Consider the following 24,426-nt stretch of genomic DNA (forward strand, 5'->3'; position numbering starts at 1 on the left):
AAATTGCAATTGTCAGCTTGATGAGACATTATATACGAAAACAAACATTTCAAATGTACATCAGGTCATGGGGTAATAAGATCAATCCACTGTTTAGTGGAATAGGATGCTACGACATTGATCTGCACACAAAATACCCCACTCCAAAAAACATTCTGTTCAGCCACAGGGTTGGGAGGCCGGCGGTCCCAAAACACCCCCCCTCCTAAGCTGACACCCACTCACTACTTCGCATCACACAATATTTCGCACACATCCCACACTGCAAACACTTGTATATATGTACATGTCTATTATGTTACAGCACTAACCAGCACGGGGATGCAAGCGAGGAAGGATAGAGAGAAGGAATACAAATGACAAAGGAAATACAGCCATATAATAAGAGATGACTCAATCCAATTCCACTCCCCCGCCAGCGACTATTTCATTAATTCTAATGTTTCTCAGGGCAAAACTATAGTAAAGGGGTCTCAAGGATTAGTAACATGAGCCACCACTAGGTGGCGCACGCGAGTTTGAGTCATACTAGTAGCGCTGGGAGGGAGTGCGAGAGGAACGACAATGCTACCAACTGTTGCTTGGGGACCCTTTCTATCCTACACTATTTCTTGAATTTTACAACTACTAAATGACCTTTTTGCCTTGCCGTGCGAACAGTATTTGCCGCGGTGATAGAAAAGAGCCTTTCGAAGGGAGTGTGGCCCCTGTTCTCATGACAGAGATGTGCAAAATTACGTAAAAACTAATAAATTACCTTTATTCATAATTTTTTCTTCTGCAATGGTTGGTAACAAAATCTCAACATCAACCTAGGTGTCAACGATGTCATCCTCTTCCATAAGTGAACCAATCACAGTTATAAGCAATGGAGTATGGTGTCTAAAACAGTATTTTGGTTATAAATTTGTTTTAAAAGTAAATGTACTTCTAGGGGTGGGTGGGTTGGTCCCTGGCAAGCGTATTGAACACATTTCGCTTCCACAATCATTTCAAGGTAAGAATAGCAGCATTAAAAGTAATATTATATGTAATAGTCCTTGAGACCCCGTTACTATATTTCTACCGTTTCTCAGTTATAACTTTCCAGTTATTGCCTTTTTTTTTTTAAATGTGTATAACTGTATATAATTACAGATTGTAGTGACAAGTGTGTGCCACCAACACCGCAAGATGGGACGTCATCAGGGGAAAAAGAAGCCACTTACCTTAAGTAAGGCTTGGCTCTATTTCCCTTCTCCTTAAAGAAGACTTGGCACCAGGGATCGCTGGCTGCTGGACCAAAGGACTAACCTGTGGCCCAAAGCCCAGACGCTAGTAGACCTGAGCTGCACCAGGCAGTGACAAGAAAGACTGATCCCCATAATAAGTGATAAACGCAAGGAAAATTGTTACGACTGCACGACACAAATTCCTAACTAACACAACCTCTGGACTTTTCCAGCCCACATCCTTACATGTGCTATCAAAAGATGTCAGGTTTTACATGTAGGCTCTTTCTCTTTCCGCCCATGTAGTTTTCTCCTGTCCCTTAATACCACATCTTAACACCACTTTACCAACACAAACCTTGTGTGGTAACGCGTCTGACATGCAAACAGGCAGGTACTACTGCAGTACCTTTCCCACTCTATCCTGCTATCTCTTTTCTTCTTAGAAACTAACTGCATGTCGGAGGCAATGTATAGTACGCGCACCTTTTAGTGATAAATGGACATCCTAGTGCTCAATTGGTAGACCAAGGCAATCTTCAAGATTCGTATTGGCATTCTTTGAACACAAACTATGAATCGATTATGCATCGCTGTGAGACATCTGGTGTACACTTTACGTACTGTTGTTGTTTACACATCAAAGCCACAACATAGGTTAGGAGTGAACATGAGTGCGGAAAATCCTAGCACATCACAGGAAATAACTGGAACTCCTACACGGCAACGACCATCAAGGGCTATACATAGCGAGGGACGAAAAATAATAGCCCCAGTAACAAAGTGCTGTGCTATGGAGAAAAAAATAAAGAGCTGTTCTTCCCTCTCAACAAGTCTATGCAACATGCTGCCGTGTATACGGGAAAATCTGTTGCAACTATTCATAGGAGGTATTAATCCAGCCTGGGAGCCACTACATTTGTAATGTTATAAGCGAGTGGAAATTAATGCGATCTTACTTGGAGAGCGTCTGAGAGGAGAGATGTGTTCATTGCGATGTCCAGGAACCCACCATCCCACCCCAAGAAGTACATTTACTTTTATAACCTAATTAAGATTATTACACGCCATATTCATTTCTCAAGTAGTTTCTTGCATTTCTATTGGCCAATGGCCAATGTGTTACCAACCGCAGCACAATAAAAGCGCAAGTGGCCGCGCTCACAAAACTATAAGCCTAGGGCCGCTTCACGGCTTCTAACCGTCCAGACCAATGGTCTTGTCCACGGCAAGAATCCTAACTATCCAGACCAATGGTCTTGTCCACGGCAAGAATCCTAACCATTCAGACCAATCGTCTTTCCTCACGAAACTAGGGGCCTAACTCCGCTTCTAACTATCCAGACCAATGGTCTTGTCCAAGGCAAGAATCCTAACTATCCAGACCAACGGTTTTCTCCACGGCAAGAATCCTGACCGTCCAGACCAATCGTCTTTCCTCACGAAACTAGGGGCCTAACGCCGCTTTGCGGCTTCTAACCGTCTACACCAATGGTCTTGTCCACGCCAAGAATCCTAACCATCCAGACCATTCGTCTTCCATCCAGAGGCAAGAATCTAATAATCACCACCACCAACTAGCGAAGCAAGCATAGTTCCTAAGTACAGAGGTTGGCAGCACGAGCCGCGAGCGAGGAAACAAACGACAGTCGCTACGCATGGGTGGGCTGGACTAATGATTTCATAGGATTACGGCATTTGCTGCCTCTCACCCCGGCGATTCTCTACCCACACCTGGTAAAAAAGAGGTAGGTTTGTCTAACTAGTCTACCTAATCTGTTCAAACCAATATCGTTATGGATACGAGTAGGTTGTCATGCGCAAGTGTTATATGATGTTCTCCTCTTTCTCGTAGGAAGAGGACGCACGGGAAGATAGAACTGGACACCTGGTAAAAAGAGGTAGGATTCTAACCTCAGACCCCCTTTGCTTGATCCAGACCAAAGGTCTAACCAATCCAGACCAATGGCTTTGTCACTGACCAATGGTCTAACCAATCCAGACCAATGGCTTTGTCACTAACCTACTGTAACGAGATTTGTAAATAAAAGTAGCGCCGCTGCACTAGGACTATTTCTTTATATGAACAGTTGGCAGCTCTGTCCACTGCACAATCAAGTCCTTCACGAGAAGCGAGCGAGAGAGAAACAAATGACAGTGCAATCGTGCCTGGATGTGTGGCACTGGAAAATGTAAGCTGTTCTGAACTTTTGCCAATATGTGAAGCTAGAAGTACCCAAGGCGATTACCACGACCAAATGAATTCCCATAATTTTGAGAAATGGTTCAAAACATCTGTGCTCCCTAATTTGCCTCCTGCATCTGTGATAGTGTTGGATAATGCACCATATCATTCTCGACAGGTGGATAAAATACCACTGAGGTATCGTACACGAGTGGCTACAGGGGAAAGGCATTGTCTGTGACACAAATCAAAGGAAAGAAGCCCTGTATAGATTAGTTCAGGAAAACAGGCCTCCTGATACAGTCGTCCTTGTCTTCTCCAATACAATTATGATCTGAACGCCATGGAATTGGCATGGGAAAAAATAAAACGTGAGTTTAAAGGACACAATATAACTGGAGACATGTCAGCAGTTAACCTACGACGACTGACCATCAAGGCATTCCACTCGGTATCTGCCGAAGATTGGAAAGGGTACTGCAGAAAGGTGAAAGAACGGGGAGAAGACTACTGGAGGCACGATGGTGTCATGGATATAGCCCTGGGCGAGATTATAATTAATGGTACTGCAGAGAGCAGTGACAATTCTGAAAGTGCTGCAGAGAGCAGTGACAATTCTGAAAGTGATGTGTCTGAGAATTCATCTGAATAAAGTTGTAGCAAATACATATCGATCAATCATATTACTGATTCAATTCAGATTCATTTCCATTCAGTTGGCAGTACTGCCGGAACCAAAGGAGCTCCCTCCTTACTCCTCACCCCGGACACAAATCTATCACTAAAAGGTGCGCGAACTACTGAGCTGATTGCCACGCGGGGGGGAGCGGACTCTCCCACTCACCCCCGAAAACAAAAGCAGAGCTCCATTGTTCAGCCCTCACCTGCTGTATTCAAGACAATCAAATCGAATTCCGGTACAGTCAGCTGGCATTCAAAGTACCTCAAAATTGAAAAATTCAAGAGGAAATTCCGGATTTCTGGTGTCTCTTAACACAGATAGTTCTTAAAAGGGCATTTAAAACAGTAAATCTCGTCAAATTCATACGAGTTCACGGTACAATAATGAAAGCATTAATTTAATGGTCTAAACTTTACGAAATAAGTCCGTATCTTGAAATGACGAGTACTTTTCTGAACTTAGTTGTCTTACTTTTCTGTTTACTGGAAGGTTTCAGTACAGTTCCATCTCCCGCAGCAGCCGATTCAGCAGGTGGGGGTTCATTTCCAGCTTCAGATGCACTGCTAGGCGAGACACTTTCCTGTATATTCTCACTCGATGGCACTTCTAAGTTGTCAGCCATTGTTGCTTTGCGTGCGTCCTACAGTTGCATTGGTCATGAAATGAAGATATAGCTCCGTCAATCTAATAAAGAGTACTCATTGTACTAAGTAGCATTCATGCAAGAAGTCATCTGGAACTTCTTCAATACACTATCACTTATTGCCGCCATATTTAAATTTCGCTAAGTGATAGTCAGCTGATTCGTTTAGCCAACTGAAGCAACCGTATTATAAAACCAGCAAACATTCCAACTTAAGGAAAGAACAATAATATATGTCTCACCTGTAAGTATATTGTATTCAAGATAAGTATTTGAAAACGTTAATGTGCTTAGTTTTAATAACTGGATGAATTTGTTTAAATAAGCACATATATATAATTGTGAGTAAACATGTTGGCTAACCTACGTACTAAACTAGTAAGAAATATATATTACAAGTTTCTCTTTTGTAACAGATGTTTAAGTATTCAATCAACATTATTGAATAGTAATAAAGACCATTTATAAAGATAAATAAATAATATAAAAGATTATTGATATATATATAAGACATCCACATTTAAGGTTTAGTCTTTCATTTGGTGACTTCCCTATCCGGAGGCTGACAAGTGTATTTGATAATATTGCTGTGAATAAAAGCCGGAGCGAATTTGCCGTTGAATTGAATTTATTTTATTTGAGGTTAGTTATTAGTTTGGTTTTAGTGTACAGAATGCTTTTATCGTTTTATGTGCAACTTGGTTTAATATTTTTACGGAGATATTCCTAGTTAAGTCATTCCTGTGTTATAACTCGTAGGTTATGTTCCCTATAAGGGCAATCTCATTGTGATATCATTGTGTGTTATTTACATTTATAAACTTTCCGTTGCAGTTTGATAAAAGCAACTAAACTACGATGGCAGACACTGCTGTTTCTGATACGGGTCGTATAGTGAAGATGGAGGTAGACTACAGTACTACGTGCGATGAAAAGATCCCTGAATGTAAAAAAATGGCTAAAGAAGGGAAAATGCACGATGCACTCGATATTCTTCTAGCTCTTGAAAAACAGACAAGAACGGTAAGTCTTGGTTTTTGATAGAATTTATTTAGCAACTTTTTCAGGGAATATATTGCAATTTTAAGTTTTAGACAAACTTAAGTTATGTGTTAGGCTTATGTGCAAATCTTTAACTTTTCACAGTGTGAAATGTAATTTCTGCATATTTCAGCAATTTGCTGATTGGTCTCTAATGACATGAATAGGCTATTTTTGTCCATGTCCATATCCCTCAAAAGGTTTGAACCATAGTCGTTGGAGGGTTTAGGGTTACGAGAGTCATGCAGAAAGAAATATAATTTGAAAATTGGTGTTAGCCTATGAAAAAACCATGTATATGAATCCTGATTAAACATCTTATGTTATTCTGAGCTCATTTGAAGTAAAATTTGAGGGAGTAGACCTAATGCATTTAGTGTCTCAAGGATTACATTATTGAGGTGGACAATGTAGGCCTATACTCTTTACGCAACTTCTTACAGCTGGGAAAAGGTTTGTTGACATATTCTTACTGGCACTCATGGAAATTGTAAAAATAAATTTATTTGTTCATAGTCTCTTCAGGAGCCTCCGTGGCTCAGACAGCAACGCGTCGGCCTCTCACTGCTGGATACCGTGGTTCAAATCCCGGTGACTCCATGTGAGATTTGTGCTGGACAAAGCGGAGGCGGGACAGCTTTTTCTCCGGGTACTCCGGTTTTCCCTGTCATCTTTAATTCCAGCAACACTCTCCATTCTCATTTCATAGCATTTATCACTCATTAATAAATCATCTTGGGAGTGGCGACCCCATTGTAAAAACAGCCTATATATGTTTCATTCATTCCATCCCTGACCCGGTCAATGACTGGATAACAGGTTGTAGGTTTTCATTTTCATAGTCTCTTCAGTTGCCATAGATTTTAAGAGAGATGACTGGTTGAAATTTTGCCTGGCAGAAGTTCTTTAATGTGTCATTAGCCACTTTAATGTGTTGTTAGCCAACACACATATGTTGCATTTAAATACTCTCCAATACCACTGACCTTAGCTTTTATTGAATTTACGTACCGAGAACAGGGCAACGACTGACAGTGTCGCATTTCTACACGTGGAAAGTATCTTCAGTAGATATTTAAACACGTCAATACTTTTTGTGTGTGTTTGCTTAAAGAACTTAAGGTAAATATTCAGTCCTCGTTACATATTGTTTGTAACATTTCTAAGGAAGTAGAAATTAAAGAAATCACACTTAGAATTAGTGTCAGAGAAATGATGTGGGTGGCGCTCTACCCTAGGCACTCCAGTATATAACATACAACTTCGCGAAGAAATATATATGAATTGTACCTTAAAATCCTTTTAGAGGAGAGATGTGTTCATTACCAGTGCCAGGGACCCACCAACCCTCCCAAAAATGTATATTTACTTTTATAACAGAACGAAAGTTTTCACGCGCCATGCACCATTAGCCGGCCAGCTACGAGCACGGCCATTGGCCGATATGACGTCATTCCCATAATTCGTAACTCGCTGGTTCCGTTACCAACCCGTGCAGAATAAAAACGCAGCAAGAAACACACCAAGAAAAATATGTAATTTAGTAGCTGTAACCTATCTTTCCAAATCCAGGCCAAGCTCTGCCATGAGAACACTCCCTTCGAGAGGCTCTTGACTATCGCCGCGGCGCATACTGCCCGCACGGCAAGAAAAAAAGTAATTTAGTGGTTGTAGCCTAAACCAAATTTTAGTAATTTAGTAGCTGTAACCTATCATTGCAAATCCAGGCCAAGCTCTGTCATGAGAACAGTGGCCTCCTTCGGGGGCCACACTCCCTTCGAGAGGCTCTTAACTATCGCCGCGGCGCATACTGCCCGCACGGCAAGAAATAAAGTAATTTAGTGGTTGTAACCTAAAACGAATTTCGCAACAGTCCGCTGGACATTTCCTTAACAGTTGGCAACAATTCGGAGATCGCTGACAAATCGTACAGGACGCTTCTATCGGCAATCCTGTGAATTAAAAATAAAAGAGCATCACCGGCCGCGAAGCTTCCGTGTACAGCAAGCGGAGTGAGTGGAGTGCCTACACTAGGGCTATGCCATGATGGGTTCATGGCGATGTGTGAGAACCCACCATCCTACCCTTAGAAGTACATTTACTTTTATAACCTAACGAAGAGCATTACACACCATTTTCATTGCTGAAGTAGCAGCTTGCATTCCTATTGGCCGACAGAAATTGCCACATGATGTCATTGTCGTGTATGATTTTACTTGAATTACGTTACTAACCCCAGCAGATTAAAAGCTCTAAATGGATCATATGAAGGAAACAATGTAGATTAAAGAACACCAATAATGTTATATGAAACTTACCTTAATGTAGAAGTCAGTGCCAGTTGTCTTCTTCACAGGATGCTTGAGGCCTAAGACCGTTTCACAGCTTCTAACCTAGGCGTTTATGCTTCCAGACCCCCTTTACTTGTATTCATATCACTCGTCTTGTCCAGATGCTATGCTAACCTATCCAGACCAGTGGTCTTGTCCATCCCCTATCCTAACCAGCCCAGACCAATTGTCTTTCCCACAGGAAGCAAGAGGCCTAAGGCCGCTTCGCGGATTCTGACCTGGAGGCGTTTGCCTCCAGAACACCCTTGCTTGTCCCCATAATTCCTAAGTACACAGGTTGGCAGCCTTGTGCACCGATCAAATACGTCCTCTGCGAAAAGGCTGTGAGACATAAACAAATGACAGTCATTCTGCGCGTCCTTGTATGTGTGTAGAAAGTGATAACGAGGGCCAAAGTATTGATGAACCTAGTATATCTGTACCCTGTGTCTTAATGTTTTATGCTGAAGAGAGTAATATTGAACATACCGGTATATAAAATGTTATTTGTAGTTCTTGCTAGTAAAACTTTCTAAAAGATTTTGCAGTGTAATCTACGAAGTCTGGTACCATACTATGAGAAAGGATCAGAAAACTAACCCCGATCCTCATATCTGCTTCTCCTGGTCATATTTTCCTCCAAGTTGTAGGCCTCTTTTTATTTTCTCCTTTATTCATCATAAATGCTCAGCTTTATTTTACTTATGAAGCCAGAATTGTGACCTGCCATGGTTTGTCCATATTTGGTTGAAGGAGGTCCAGGTACTCCTTGGCAAATTAAAGCCAGGTGAATGCCTGACAAGATTTGCTATCATTCCTAGCTGGTCACGGTTTGCGGTAGCCCAATATACTGCTACCCTTGATCTAAATTGAATCCAGTTTGAACCAAACTTTTGCCCAGATGCTATGGAAAGTTTCTTGATTTCAGTCTTTGAGACTTTCTGGATGCAGTCCAGGTGCATAGTTAGCAGTGCATCCCTGATACATTTCAGTCATGTTGTTTTGAGTGGCGATAGCATACAAAGTTGTGAAGTTTGGATGGGACAATACTGGTAGTCATATTTGTGCTTCACATCTGTAGGTTTAACCTTAAAGTATTATTTGCGCACTTCTTAGCGATAGATTTACACCCTAGTGCTGAATCCCGACTTCGGTTATCTTTGAGATTCGTATTGGCAACCTTTGAAACACAAACTAAGAATCGCTTATGATCGCTGTGCGACATCTGGCGTACACTTTACGTACTTGTACTGTTGTTGTTTACACTGCAAAGCCAAACTATAGAATTCATGCTAGGAACAAGTTTTGCATCGAGAAATGTTATATAGTATTAGCCTATATATTGTGTGTGTGACACAGTTGTTGGCGTAAGATAATAAAGGTTTAGAAAATTCATATTGATCGATCATATTATCGATTCAATTCAGATTTCATTTCCATTCAGTTGGCAGTATTACTGGAACCAGCAGTGCTCCCTCCTTACTCCTCAACCAAGTACAAAAATCTATCACTAAAAAGTGTGCGTACAATACCTAACCTGAGTGGTGCTAAGTAAGCAACAACATTGGCTGCTGCCCTTTGTTTGCTGAATTATTAATTTTTAACTTTTTTGACAAAAATGTTGATACAGTTTACTGATGTGTAGATTTACATATACAAACATGTATGAAACCATAACTGTACAAAATATTAGTTATATGGGCCAAAATGTAACTGGGACCTGAAATGCCGGACATATTGACAATCTTACAAAAACAATGCTTTTCATTTTATTTTTAATTAAGTTGTTTCTTTTTCAGGTATAATTCAGTTATGTGTTTTATTTTTCCCCAGTTTATTAATTTATTCATAAATTAGTTTCGACAAACTGAAGAATCTAGCAGTTATCAATTGACTCAGTCAAAACTGAAAAGAAATGGCTTCAGATATCACAAACAAACAAACAAACAAAAAAAATAAAACAAAGATCCCGGCGGTTGGAGGATATACAATTACAATTACAATGGATTTATTTTGTCTGGCAAGATTAAGGCCATTAGGCCCTCTCTTCCATCTAACCAGAAAATACAGTATCCACATGTGCAAAATTGAAATAAAATACACTTACAATTGAAACATCTTGCAACTACAAACAATACAATATTATGATAAAAAATACAAAATAAAAATAGGACAAAATTAGGAGAGTGATGATGATGAAGATGATTATTTACACAATTATGACTGATTAGCTAATTTCTATTATCCTTGGAAATAACAGTGGGATTATATAAAGTCTGTAGTTTGAGGAAGGCTAAATTTACAATATTTTCATAGCATTACTTAGTAGGTAGCAGTGACAAAGTTGCCTAAAACTAGCAGGTGAGGCTCCTCTGACAGAGACGGGTAGCACATTCCATTGTCGTGCCGAAGAAATAACAAATGAGTTTGTGTATCGTGTGGTGCGGTGAGGTGGAATAGATAAGTGTGTATCAGATTTTGACCATGTTCCAAAACTGTGATTGGATGAGAGGTGATGAAATTGACTACAAGTTGGAAGGTGAACATGAGGAGAGTATTTGACGAAGAAGACATAAAGCATGAAGATTACGGCGCGGTTTGAGTTTTAGCCAACCGAGTTCATCGTAGGCAGATGTCACATGGTCAAAGTAACAGTTGTAGTTTGTCGTTAAGAGTAACAGTCAGGTCGTTGTACACGGCGTCACAGTAGTCGAAATGAGGTAGTACCAGAGTGCAAATGAGGCGTTCTTTTAATACTCGAGAAAATATGTTGCGGAATCTTCTAAGTTAGTTAAGTGTCGCAAATACTTTCCTGGAGATGCTGGTAACCTGCTGCTTCCAAGAAAGATGTTTGTCTATCATAACGCCGAGATCTTTGACAGATTCACTGAAATCAATGGGTGAATTTTGTAGCTAGAGTTTTGGTAAAGTGAAGTTGCTTATGGTTTTTGAACAAAGCCGAGGATGTGAAGTTATTATATCTGATATTCTGCGTTATATGATCTAAGTCCATGCATGTCAGTCCAGTTACAGATTTCTTGTCTCTATTGAAATTTTTAATTTCATCGGTTAGTCTTTCTGGTTCACAATGCAAGTATAATTGTATATCGGCAGCATACATGTGGTGTCTGCAGCTGTTTACCGACAACGTAATATCATTGATATAGACAGAAAATAGTAGCGATCCCAGGACAGACCCCTGTGGAACACCAACCTCTATGGATCGCCAGGATGAATATTCATTATTGTTATTTCTTACACATTGCAGACGACCGCAGAGGTGTGAATTCATCCACTGAAGAATGTTCTTTACGAAGATAACCTCAAATGGCTCTTTATGGTGCCAAGCAATGGCAAAAGAGCTTAGACACATGCTGAATAACCTACAACTCAATATGGAAGGATTAAGTACCAGTAGGATGAAAAGTGACTACCTAACAAAAAAGTATCACATTAATATTTAAAAAGTACAGAGAGATGTACAAAGCACCTAAAACATTGCTGGTATAATCTCCATAGCAACTCTCCATAGAGTTAGTTATCAGCTCTTGGACTTCTATCAAACAACCACCACTAATATTTGGTGTATTTTTAACTTTATCGAAAAATAGGTTGGAACAAAAAAATTTTGTAAATAATATTCTAAATCAATTTTGTTATAAGCAGTTTTCATGTAAAATCAACCATAAGATACATTCACGGAGTTTTGTGTTTCAGGCCATTTGTGAAGCCTCTGTTCTGCTCCCATATGCTGTTACCCTAAATTAAATTCCAAGTTCCATGAAAATCCATCTATCTGTTTTCCCCTGATGCTGCAACTTAACAGACAAAAATTATACATGTCATAAGCCATTATTTGGTCCTGTCTGATGTAAAAATTATCTGGTTGATACTCAAAAAGTACAGACAGAAATACATTTTTATATTTATAGATGTTGAAGCAAGTTATGTATGAACAAACTATAGACAATATGCATAATGCATATCAATAGTGGATCTAGTGGCCTGTTGAGCTCGACTAACGAGTCATTCAGAGTTAATGCACCTTTTATTTATTTTGAATTCTTTGTATAACATGATCGTTACTGTACTGACACCTTGAGTCAGTTTTATTAATGATCTATCCTATTTTTATAGATAACATTCAAGCATATTCATGTACTAATTGCAACTAATAAATTTCATCTTTCGTTCCATATTAATAATATACGTACCATACGAAATTCTTCAAAATAATTTACTTTTAGAGTTCCATTTCTTCAGTACAAGAATGAGACTACTCTCATGGTAGCTGAGTATAACATTATAATGATCTACATCCTGTATACTCCTTTGCACAGGTAGCATGGCCTTTTTTCGGATAAGTTTTCTCTTACCAAATTGTTCGTTCAACAGACAACAATTTCCAGACTATGTAAAGCAAAGCATGGTGTTTTTTAAAAACTTTTAATATGTTATGTTTTACTTTTTACAATTTGCTTAACGTCGCACTGACACAGATAGGTGTTATGGCGATGATGGGATAGGAAAGGGCTAGGAGTGAGAAGGAAGTGGCTGTAACCTTAAGCCTGGTGTGAAAATGGGAAACCAAGGAAAACCACCTTCAGTGCTGACAACAGTGGGGTGCGAATCCACTATCTTCCGAATACAAGCTTACAGCTGCGCAACCCTAACTGCACTGTCAATTTTCTCGGTTTAATATGTTTCAATATTTTCGATATATTTTAGTTAATGATTACCAGATTACCATAACAAGATGGCCCAGATATGAGTCGAAACATGTTCTGGTCTTTAACATGGCTATTTCCTATTTAGGGGATACTGTCTCATTCTTGTATTGAACAGCTGGACCTCTGAAAATAAATTCTTTTCAAGAATTTCGTACAAACTTTCATCTACTAATGTCATTCCACGCCATCTCTCCACCGACAGCACGGGACATTCCTCTTAGTCAAGCAGCTCGCCTCCTTATTCTCAAGTCTTCCCAGTCCAAGGTTTGCAACATTTTCATAACACTGTTCTTTTGTCTGAAATAACCTAGAACAAACTTTCCTTGGGATCTTTTCCAGTTCTTGAATCAAGTAATCCTGGTAAGGATTCCATATATGGGAACCATACAAGTACTCTAATTTGTGTCTTACCAATGACTTATACATCTTCTCATTCACATTCTGACTATAACCCCTACATACCCTCATAACCATATCATACCTGCCAACTTTCCTGATTTAGGCAGGAGACTCCCGATTTTCAAGTTTCTCCCGCCTCCTGATTATTCTATTATTTCTCCCGATTTTAGCTTATTTTTTGGTGAACTTTAAACATTTGTTTTCAAATCCTGCCATTTCAGCTTTGTATGCAAGTGGCCGGAAGTCCTTCCCGCATTGGCCGCTTTGAAATTAAAAATATAGACTTTTATTAATACGAGAAATGCGTACGAATGTCCGATGTTTATTGAAACCTGTGTATCGCGACGCGTATATCGACTGTCAATCTCTCGTTCTTGCGTGTTATGCTCCTGTTCGTTCACATCAGTCTAGTCAGTTCTAGAGACTAGTCGCTAGATTTGTTCTTTTTTTTTTGTTAGTAATTTACTGACAGAATTTCAAAGATAGCGACTAATGACTTTTCTAGAGATTTTAGGAGTCATTTCGAGACAATTCTGGTGAGTTTTAATTAACGTTGTGCTTCTCATAATCGTGCGGGCACATGATGCAATATTTTAATCTATACATTTTCTAAGTAATGGCATCTAAGTGCATGACTGATTCACACATGTGGAGCATGAGTTCATACTATTTTCAGAAGACTTATCAGAGACCGATCCACTCACGTACTTCCTGTGAGGGAATATGTATAAGTATAGTATATATAAGTGTAGCCTCATGTAACAACGGTCTTGTTTTCAGATAATAAGTGTTATAATATACCATAGTACTCTTGTATTGTGCAAAACATGTAGAATAAGCAGTTTTGACCAATTGTATCTCCTGATTCATCCCGATTTTTCTTAATTTTCATATCTAAATCTCCTGATTTTTGGTTTTGTAAAGTTGGCAGGTATGCCATATTAAGAGTTCAACAAACTTTATTTAAAATCCTGTTAATCTGATTACTTCTTTTGTATTTGTGGGTTGATAAATAACACAAACTGATTAGAAAATCCATGTATATAAGGATAGAACTACAGTTAAGTACGGAGAAAAACAAAACTCGTGGTTAATAACTGCAAGTCTCTCTGTGTCCACCATACTACCAACTGTCGAGTGTCAAATCGCATTTGTTACACAGAGTTTGAATACACAACATTTCCTCCCTCTTTTAAATTGTACTGGTTATGCCTAGGGTGAGAATCTTATTGGTCTGCGACATGTGCATATAGATCTGCTCTGTATGACTCGGGTAGCTGGTGTAGCTGGTGTTGGTGTTTGGTTTCCACGGATCACTTGTGGCATCCTCTCGACTGGTGCTGCAGTAGCTGATGCTTGGAAGAACCGAACAATGTGTCCTAGGTGGAATTCGACAGGTTCATCATCAGTTCTGCGTTCTCTCTGTTCTGCAGTGTTGCTGGAAATCACCTAATTTGGTGTTCGGCTCCATGGCTAAATGGTTAGCGTGCTGGCCTTTGGCCACAGGGGTCCCGGGTTTGATTCCCGGCATGGCCGGGAATTTTAACCATCATTGGTTAATTTCTCTGGCACGGGGACTGGGTGTATATGTTGTCATCATCATCATTTCATCCTCATCACGACGCGCATGTCGCCTACGGGAGTCAAACGAAAAGACCTGAACCTGGCGAGCCGAACCCGTCCTGGGATATCCCGGCACTAAAAGCCATACAACATTTCATTTCATTTTACCTAATTTGGTCGATATGGTTCTTTATTTGTTTCCCCTGGTGATTGATCTCATAATGTAGATCTCCAGTGCAGCCTGCAGTTGTACTAGGAAGCCACTTGTCCAAGTTCGGGTTGCCAGATAGGAAGTAAACGGACCGTCCCACTTCGAGTGTGCGTCAAGCCTATTTCTGCTTTCTGTTTTTCGCAGACTCTAATGTGAACATCTTTGGGTCTTGCCAGATTGAGATGTGTCCGAAGTTCTCGTCCCAGAAATAGTTGAGATGGAGATTGTCCTGTGGTCGAGTGCAACACTTTTCGGAGTTGCCAAAGGAATATACTCGTTCAGGTTGGACTTGCAGAGTTCTGTTTGGTGGTCTTCATCGCATAAAGGGTGCCCTTCACTGTTTGGACATACCGTTCTGCTTGGCCGTTAGTTGATGGATGGTACGGCGCTGTAACCTTGTGGTATTTCACACCACTGTTCTTCAGAAAGACCTTGAATTCTTCTGCGATGAACTGCCTACTGATTCTGAGACGCCGGTGACAATGAGTGCCATGCGCTGTAAACAAGTCGTCCATCAGAGTGATTGTTACTGTTACTGTCGCGGAGGTCGTTGGCTTGACCTTGAGCCACTTGCTGTAGGCGTCTACAACAATCAGAAGCATGGTGCTGGTTACTGGGCCTGCATAGTCAATGTGGATGCGTTCCTACGGTGCCTTCCAGTACTCGCATGATGCTTGCGGAACTTGGGTGGAGCGTGTGCATGGGTTGCGCTCCTGGTACAGGACTTTGCGACCTTCTCAATGTCGGAGTCGATGCCTGGCCAAAACATAAAGGATTGTGCCATTCCCTTCATTTTGACGATTCCGAGGTGAGCTGCGTGCAGGTCATCGAGGATGGCATCTTGTAGTGGAGGTGGGACTACTAGTGTCCTCTGTGCTCAAACATCAAGCAGTTGGCGGCGAGTGTGTATTTCGCCTCGGGTGCCTTGAAGTCATGGCGAGTGAGATCTTGGCCACCTTCTGGAAGTTTGATAATTCTGCCAAGATGAGGGTCCTTCCTCGTCTCTCATGCGATGGCTTCGGATTTGATGGGTAACTACTGTGTCTGGTAAACTGTAAATAAATCAAAATCGTCGTAATCCTCTGCCTCTTCCCTCTGGTGCATGATTGAGTTTTGGATCTCCTTGACAGTCGATGGTAACGGCGCTCTGGAGCAGTAGTCGTCGTTGGCGTTTTGCTTCGATGCTTTAAAAGACACAGTGTAGTTAAAGTATGTAAGATAGTCGGCATAACTGGCCATGCGACTAATACACAGGACTGGTAGTGACTTCTCTGGGTGCAGGATCTGTGTCAGGGGTTTGTGATCTGTGATCAACGTGAAGTGGCGAGTGTACAAATAGTTGAAAAACTTCTGTACTGCCCCGACGATGGTGAGCGCTTCCTTATCGACCTTGGGGTACCTCTGTTCTGTTGCCGACATTGTCTGACTAGCACATGCAATAGGCCGTTCGTGTTCATTGCTAAGCCAGTGTGACAGCACTGTGCCAAGATCAGTTTTGCTGGTGTCTGTTGCCAGCAAAAGTGTAATGCTGGATCGTACTGCGTAAGGACCTGCAGCAAAGTTAGAGTGTCCTTGATGCCCTGGTAAGCCCTGTTGCCCTCTGGTGTCTATGCAAGAGGATCCTTCAGCAGCATGTCCCGGAGTCTTCGATAACTTGTTGACAGGTTGTGGATGAAGGCGCTGTAATATGTTGCTTTACCCGGAAACAACTGGAGTTCTTCTGGAGTCGTAGGTTTCGGTGTGTCTCATACAGCTCGGATGTGACGTTAAGAATATATGAATATATGAATTTAACACTTTAAAAATAATCAATAAGATTATTTGTGTCTATTAAAACAAAAATTGATCATTAAAACTGCTTGAAATGTAAAAGTGGAAGGCTTGAAATGTTAAAAATAATGTATAGTAATTAGATGTTCTTAAAAAAGTTTTAATGATCAATTTTTGTTTTAATAGACACAAATAATCTTATTGATTATTTTTAAAGTGTTAAATTCATATATTTTTATCAATGTATATTAGACATTCTTTTGTGATATACGACAGGATCAGAGCCCTGACCCACCAATGATTTATGTTGCTTATTGCTGATGATGCTCACTAAGATTTGCGAAACATGTCCAATTTGTAATTAAAATGGTTTCATCCTAATTATAAGGATTTTGTGTATTGGAAAGGTGGTTTTTAAATATAATTTATTATTAAACTTATGACATTTGGAAGGTTTTGCAGAACCGTGTCCATCCGCCACTGTGGGATGAGGCGGGGATGTTCGCTGCTCCATAGACAGCACACGTTGGGCGGATCAGGCCATGGGTTGGAGTGTTGAGCGTTAGGGCAAGGCTGAATTCATCGTCAACCTTGAGATGAGTGTACGTGTCCGTTGCATCCAGGTGGCAGAAGAGGGTGGCTCCGTGCATCCCGTTGAACAGGTGCTCCATTTTCGGAGTCGGGTGTTCGATGATGATCTGAGGGTTTGAGAGTAGGTTTGTAAATACTTGTAATTCTCAACTTGCTGTTTTTCTTCACGACGACATGAGTTGTTGACGCCCACTCTGAGTATTCTACTCTCTTATAGAGACCGGATTCGATTTTGGCATTAATTTATCTGGCGTAGGCACCTCACAAGGTCTTAGGAACTTCACATGCTCGGGAGAAGATAGGGGTGGCGCCATCCTTTAGGTGCATCTTCGCTGATGGGCCTGACAGCTTCCCACGAGTATCATTGAAAACATCCTGGTACTGGTTGAGGACGGCATCAAGTTCCCTTTACTGGTCCAAGGACAGAGACTGCTTGACGCGGGGAGTTGATGGATCTCTCCTAATCGTCCAAAAAGCTGCTCAAAATTGACCTCTTGTGTGAACTCAGAAATCCACTATTGACCAAGGAGCATCTCAACTTCATCGTCGAAGATGTCGAGGTCAAGGTTCCTGGAGGTGGTGCCAGTGGTGGCGGTGACTGGCATCTTAATACCAATATAAATGGTCCTTTATTGGACATTATAAATTTTCCAACTAACTCATTCCGGGTTGCCAGCGTTTCACCCCAGAGTGCTAAGTGCATGGCTAGTGCATACCGTGGAGGCCACTGCATAGGCTCCTTGGAGCCACTGGCGGTGCCAATGCACTTGAGACTTTGTCTCATTGCCCAAAATTGATGCCTGCCTAGCCATCAAATGATATAGATGTTGATTCCCATAGGGAACCTGAAATTTATCCTGAATGAGTAAATTTATAATACCAGTATAAATGGTCCTTTCTTCTTCTTCTTCTTTTATGACCGCATAGGGTCACTTTAGTCAGTCCATCGTTCAGGTCTCTTTGAAGGGATTGTTCAGGCTTTGTGGTCCTCCCAGTACTTCTTCAGACGCTCCAATCTTCGTGCCCTTTCCTCCGTTGAAAATATGCATGTTGTTGGTTTGTTTTGTGTAAGGGTAAAGCGGAGGTTTGTATTCTTCAGTTTTGTATTCAATTTTATCTTATTTGTGGTGTCTTCTGTTGTAAGGCCATATCCTTCAAATCCTCTCTTACTTCTCTGATCCATTTACATCCTGTTGTGGTATTTTTTGAGTCGAGATTGTGTTGTACTAGTTGTTTCAGAAGTCTCGAATCCTGTTTCCTCATGATATGTCCAAAGAATCCCAGTCTCCTCTTACGCATAGTATCTATAATGGGTTCTAGCTCTTTGTACACAACTTTGTTAGATATTATCCGCCACTGTCCATCTTTATGGTATATTTTGTTGATGTAGGTTCTTCCAATCCTCCTTTCAATTTTCTGAAGTCTGTCAGTCTTTGATTGTTTATTCAGGTGAAAAAGTGTTTCTGCTGCATATGTAGCTTCCGGTTATATAACTGTGTTGTAGTGTTTTATTTTTGCATTTATTGATAAACATTTCTTTTTGTATATATCCCATGTTAATTTTTGTGCATTAGCTAATCTATTTGTTCTTGTTTGGATTGAGATTTTTTCATTTAGGTTATGTGTTATTACTTCTCCAAGATACTTAAATTTAGTTACTATTTTGATTTTATCATCATTTATGGTACAGTACACTCCCGATAATTCATGGTAATTAATGCACGCACTTTCGCGAATTATCGATAACCGCGAATTATCTGCAGACAATTTTAAGCCTGGTAAAAAGAAAACCCTAGGTTAAAATAATGAAATGTATTTTATGAACAAGCAGAAAATAATTATCACACTTAAGACACACTAGAGAAAAATTACAAAATGCCATGTGGATTATGCCGACATTTGTATGTAATGAAAAAATCGGTCATCACTTTTTGTTTCTTTAGACGATTGTTCACTTTTCTAATTTTGGATCGTACATTTCTCAAGAAAACAATATCTGAAAATTAAAATTCATCTCTGTTTTCTATGTAAGAGATAAGTGTGTCTATAGAGACACTAGCTTGGCTGTGGAAAACTTTCAAAGTTTCAGTTTCATCACTCGCGCACTCAATATCATCTGAATCTCCGTCTTCCTCACCAACCGTCAAATTCCGTACAATATCCTCCTCACTTTCATGTCTGAAACCATAATCGTCCTTATCGACGTCTAACCACTCAATAAATCACACTCTTTTGCATCGTGGCATTTATCTAGGTTTTTCAGTAATGATATCATTGTAGCGAGACTACGTTGCCCGTTCAAAATATTATCGTCACTGAAGTCGGCAGATGCTTGCTCTTCACCTAGAACAGATTTCCATGATCGTGCGAGCGTAGTAGCAGTAATTTTGTGCCATGACTTATTGACTGCATGAAGAGCATCCAACAAACTGAAGTCCTTCCAAAATGTTGGAATATCGATGCCTTCCTCAACCAATTGCTGTAACAGAGATGACCTGTAGTTCTTCTTTAAAGCAGCAGTAACACCTTGGTCCCTAGGTTGGAGAATAAGTTACGTTAGGGGGAAGGTATTTCACATAAATATCACCTTCTTTAAGTTCACTTTCATGTGGATGAGAAGGCGCATTGTCAATCAAGAGCACTGCTTTGATTGGCAGTGACTGCTTAATTAGGTAGGCCGTCACTTGTTTCACAAAATGATTGTGAAACCAGTCCTTAAATATCTGTGTGGCCATCCATGCTGCCTTTTGGTGGTAGTAGTGCAAAGGTACATTCTCTCGTTTAAAACAACAGGGTTTTCTGGATTTCCCTATTGCTAATGATTTTAATTTATGATCACCACTTGCGTTAGCACACGCCATAATGGTTATTCTTTCCTTGGATATTTTGCGGCCTGGGGCGTGCTGTTCTTGTTGCATCACTAATGTTCGAGTCTGCATTGTAAAGTTGTCCAAGGTCAAGCTGTTCTTTTTCAATGAATGATTGAAATTCCTGTGCAAACTTTTCAGCAGCACCCGTGTCTGCACTGAGACACTCTCCGTGAATAGTAATTTCTCATATTCTGTAGTGTTTCTTAAACCGCATAAGCCAGCCAAAGATGCTTTAAAATCGCCTTCTAAGCCAAGGGCACCATGAAAATGTTTTGCTTGCTCAGCTCGCATTGGGCCGGACACAGGAATACCTTCCGCTTGTTTTTTATTAAACCACCGTATCATGGCTTCGTGTTAGATTTGCATAGTCCAATGTTCTCATTGACTTTCGGGACGAACTATGAATGCATACAATTTCCAGAATATTCGTTTAATGTCAACCTAGTCGATACCTATAATACTACATTTTGTGGTTAAATAATTATAAAAAAATAGACAGATCGTGAACATGTTTCACCCTTCCTAATGGGCATCATCAGCACAATGGATAACCTTAAAACAAATAATTACAATTAAGACTGTTTACAACTATTAGTCATATAAAATTGGAATGAGATGTTGTGATTTTAAAAGTTATTTTCGATATCATGATAAAAAGTTTTATGTCAATATTACAAAAACAAGTTAAAACAATTGTAGTACAATTTTACAATATTGTCTAAAAAATATTTGTTAATATTGGTGAGAAGTTTGTCAATCTGCATTCGTCTGGAATTGAAATGGATCCTGTTCTTTTAACTTTTGGTGAAAGTCAATTTAACTTAAGAAGAAACACCAAATGATCATTCCTGACCTAATTTTCTACCATTGGACATATGTTTTTTATATATTCTAGTCTGCAAATTCTACTTGCTGGTGAACACGATTATAATATTGACTCACCAAAAGTTAAAAGAAAAGGATCCATTTCAATTCCAGACGAATGCCGATTGACAAACTTCTCACCAATATTAACAAATATTTTTTAGATAATATTGTAAAATTGTACTACAATTGTTTTAACTTGTTTTTGTAATATTGACATAAAACTTTTTTATCCTGATATCGAAAATAACTTTTAATATCACAACATCTCATTCCAATTTTATATGACTAATAGTTGTAAACAGTCTTAATTGTAATTATTTGTTTTAAGGTTATCCATTGTGCTGATGATGCCCATTAGGAAGGGCGAAACATGTTCACGATCTGTCTATTTTTTATAATTATTTAACCACAAAATGTGGTATTGTAAGTATTGACCAGGTTGACATTAAACGAATATTCTGGAAATTGTATGCATTCACTGTCGTCAATACGGACCAAAAAATGAGGTTAATGACTTGTAACGATGAACTATGTCATGAAAGAAAGAAAAGTTCCACCTAATCAATACACATTTATTATAACATATATAACAGGACCGGTTTCGACCTCTTAAAAGGTCATCTTCAGCCTCATTAGAATCTTACATTATTTGCATCTTTTATATTCTGCCTCACCAGTTAAAGTGATTGACCCTAAAATTTAAAATCATTGTAGTTGTGCTTATGCTTTACTTAAGAATGTTTAAATTCTATAGCTTATCTATAAACAGTTGAATGTATAAACAATTTAAAATGCTCAAAATGCATGATAAAATATGACACAATATACATATATCTTATTATGAAATTAGCAAACAAGTATAACTGAATGAGTTTGTCATCTATCTTATATCTTATGCGTACAGAGTATGCTAGAGCTCAGCTTTGTCATAGTTGCGATAGGCGTTGTGCCTTGTCTGTTAAAAAAGAGTGTTGTATTAACACATAGATGTTTGGGTCTTGTATAAGATATGCTTAGTTGGCACATATATAGTAGTTAATATTACGTTTGTATTGACACTAATTAAATCAGATGATATGAAATATGTGTTGAACTATTTGTTAAAATTATATAAACCATTAAAACATTAACAAACATAGTAAAATGCACTTAAAATGCAAATGTCTGATGACAGTCTAAAGTAACACATCGGTATGTTCTTGCATTGTTTTTACAGAACATTTCATATGAGGGTTATCAGCTTGAGTTTGAGACATTATGCCAATACGCTTAGTAAATGGTTCAACCACTTTTTCTTAATATTCTAATTGCATTGATCATGCAAAATTTGAGAGTAAATGTGTTGCTGATACTCTGATGATCGTTAAATGCAGTTCACTTTGAGTGTTAAGGTGGCTCTTTCCCTTCCTATGAATGTTGGTAAGTATCTGTAAGTCGAAATGATTAAAAATTAGAGATCCTTATTTAAATTTATGTTCAATTGCCTATTTGTGTATGTATTCTGTGATATTTACCTACTTACTGCTGTTGAGTGGTTGCGAAGCGTGCAGCTTGGCTGTCTGGCGCTTATTGTACCTCGTACTTCTAGTGTTGGTGTCGGCCATTGTAAGGGGAATGGAGGGATGAGTGGGGGAAGCTTCCGCATGGGTATGGGCGGAGTCGGGCGTGTCCGCTGTCTGCGCTATGGCTTGCGTATGACGTTGTTTGTTTACTATTCTGAGGTAGTGACATTTTACAATAGGAATAATTTTGTTAAACAAAATGTTGGTTTTTTCTGTTATTTCGTTAATATTATAATTGGGGTTTGTGTATTGATCCAATGTTATGTATAATTATTCATTTATGTTAAGCAATGAGCCTTTGGGGTTCGTATTCAATATTTTCAAGTCGTTATCTATATCAGTAAAGTTATGCTTGTAATCATTCATGTGTTGACCTATTGCTGAAAAATGATTATGTTTGATAGCATTGATGTGTTCATTGTATCTAATCTATCGACAGTAGGTCAACACATGAACGATTACAAGCATAACTTTACTGATATAGATAACGACTTGAAAATATTGAATACGAACCCCAAAGGCCCATTGCTTAACATAAGTGAAGAATTATACATAACATTGGATCAATACACAAATCCCAATTATAATATTAATGAAATAACAGAAAAAAAACCAACATTTTGTTTAACAAAATTATTCCTATTGTAAAAAGTCACTACCTCAGAATAGTAATCAAACAACGTCATACGCAAGCCATAGCACAGACAGCGGACACGCCTCTCTTCGCTCATACGCATGCGGAAGCTTCCCCCAATCATCCCTCCATTCCCCTTACAACAGCCGACACCAACACTAGAAGTACAAGGTACAATACGCGCCAGACAGCCAAGCTGCACGCTTTGCAAGCACTCAACAGCAGTAAGTAAATATCACAGAATACATACACAAATAGTCAATTGAACATAAATTTAAATAAGAATCTCTAATTTTTATTCATTTCGACTTACAGATACCATAGAGTAAAATAATATATTATTATTGGTCCACCTTTTCAATACAAAATGAAAATTACATAGGGACTAGTTTCGACCTAGTAATAGGTCATCATCAGCCTGAAGTAAGTCAAAGATCGAAGAAAACATAAACAATGTAAACACAAGTACAGTCTCTTTAAAGGTACATACCAAGTGGGAAGTTGAGTAGAGATATATTAAAAATAATAACTCATCCAAATTGACGAAGCACTGAGCGGAATTTATGTAAAGTTCGGTGCGCCGTATATTATAAAAGACCACTGTGCACTAAATGATGCAATAAAGAAGAATAGTAGGTTGAATGCTGGCTTCTTCTTAGCTGTTGTATAATCGAAGAAGATTACGTCGTGTTTTATAAGGTATTGATAGACGTCAAAATACATGGATGTTGGAAGGCTCTTCAGTTTTTTTGAACATGGCAATAGTTGCGTGTGGAGGCTTAGGAAACCAGAGAAGCGTTATATTATGTTAAAAAATAGAGATCTTTAAAAAAGTCCCGTGCGTTGTATAAATTGTGGAAATGGAAATTGAAAAAACTTGGTTCTTAAGCGATAATGTTGTTCATTCAGAGATCGATTGAAAATAAAGAATCGTAACATAGTCTTCTCAAGATGTTCATAAACCAGAATTAATAGACGATGCGAAGTATGATGCTAGGAGAAAGCTCTTCTGCTTCTGGAATCTTGAAGGACGATGGATGTTTCACGAGGTGGAGCAACATATATGGAGTTAAATAAAGGTGGAAATAAATTCGCAGTTCAATGCGGACCATAAATTTGATTCTGAATAAAAGACAG

The 24,426-nt window shown here is 39.2% G+C and overlaps 2 protein-coding genes across 2 annotated transcripts in view; one reads left to right on the forward strand and one right to left on the reverse strand.

The window, feature by feature from the left end:
• Atg12 (Autophagy-related 12) overlaps positions 1–4,851 on the reverse strand; it is a 37,780-nt gene extending 32,929 nt beyond the window's left edge. Inside the window, exon 1 of the mRNA XM_067141182.2 lies at positions 4,550–4,851. Within this exon, the coding sequence (XP_066997283.2) occupies positions 4,550–4,700 (151 nt within the window). The 5' untranslated portion in view covers positions 4,701–4,851. The remainder of the gene's footprint in view (positions 1–4,549) is intronic.
• Positions 4,852–5,238: 387 nt separating this feature from the next.
• Positions 5,239–24,426, forward strand: part of Rpn5 (regulatory particle non-ATPase 5) — a 100,845-nt gene continuing 81,657 nt past the window's right edge. The window contains exons 1-2 of the mRNA XM_067158803.2: positions 5,239–5,363; positions 5,556–5,744. Coding sequence (XP_067014904.2) covers positions 5,580–5,744 — 165 coding nt within the window. The 5' untranslated portion in view covers positions 5,239–5,363; positions 5,556–5,579. The remainder of the gene's footprint in view (positions 5,364–5,555; positions 5,745–24,426) is intronic.

The sequence above is a fragment of the Anabrus simplex genome, chromosome 1, assembly GCF_040414725.1.
Source record: "Anabrus simplex isolate iqAnaSimp1 chromosome 1, ASM4041472v1, whole genome shotgun sequence".
Lineage (NCBI taxonomy): Eukaryota > Metazoa > Arthropoda > Insecta > Orthoptera > Tettigoniidae > Anabrus > Anabrus simplex.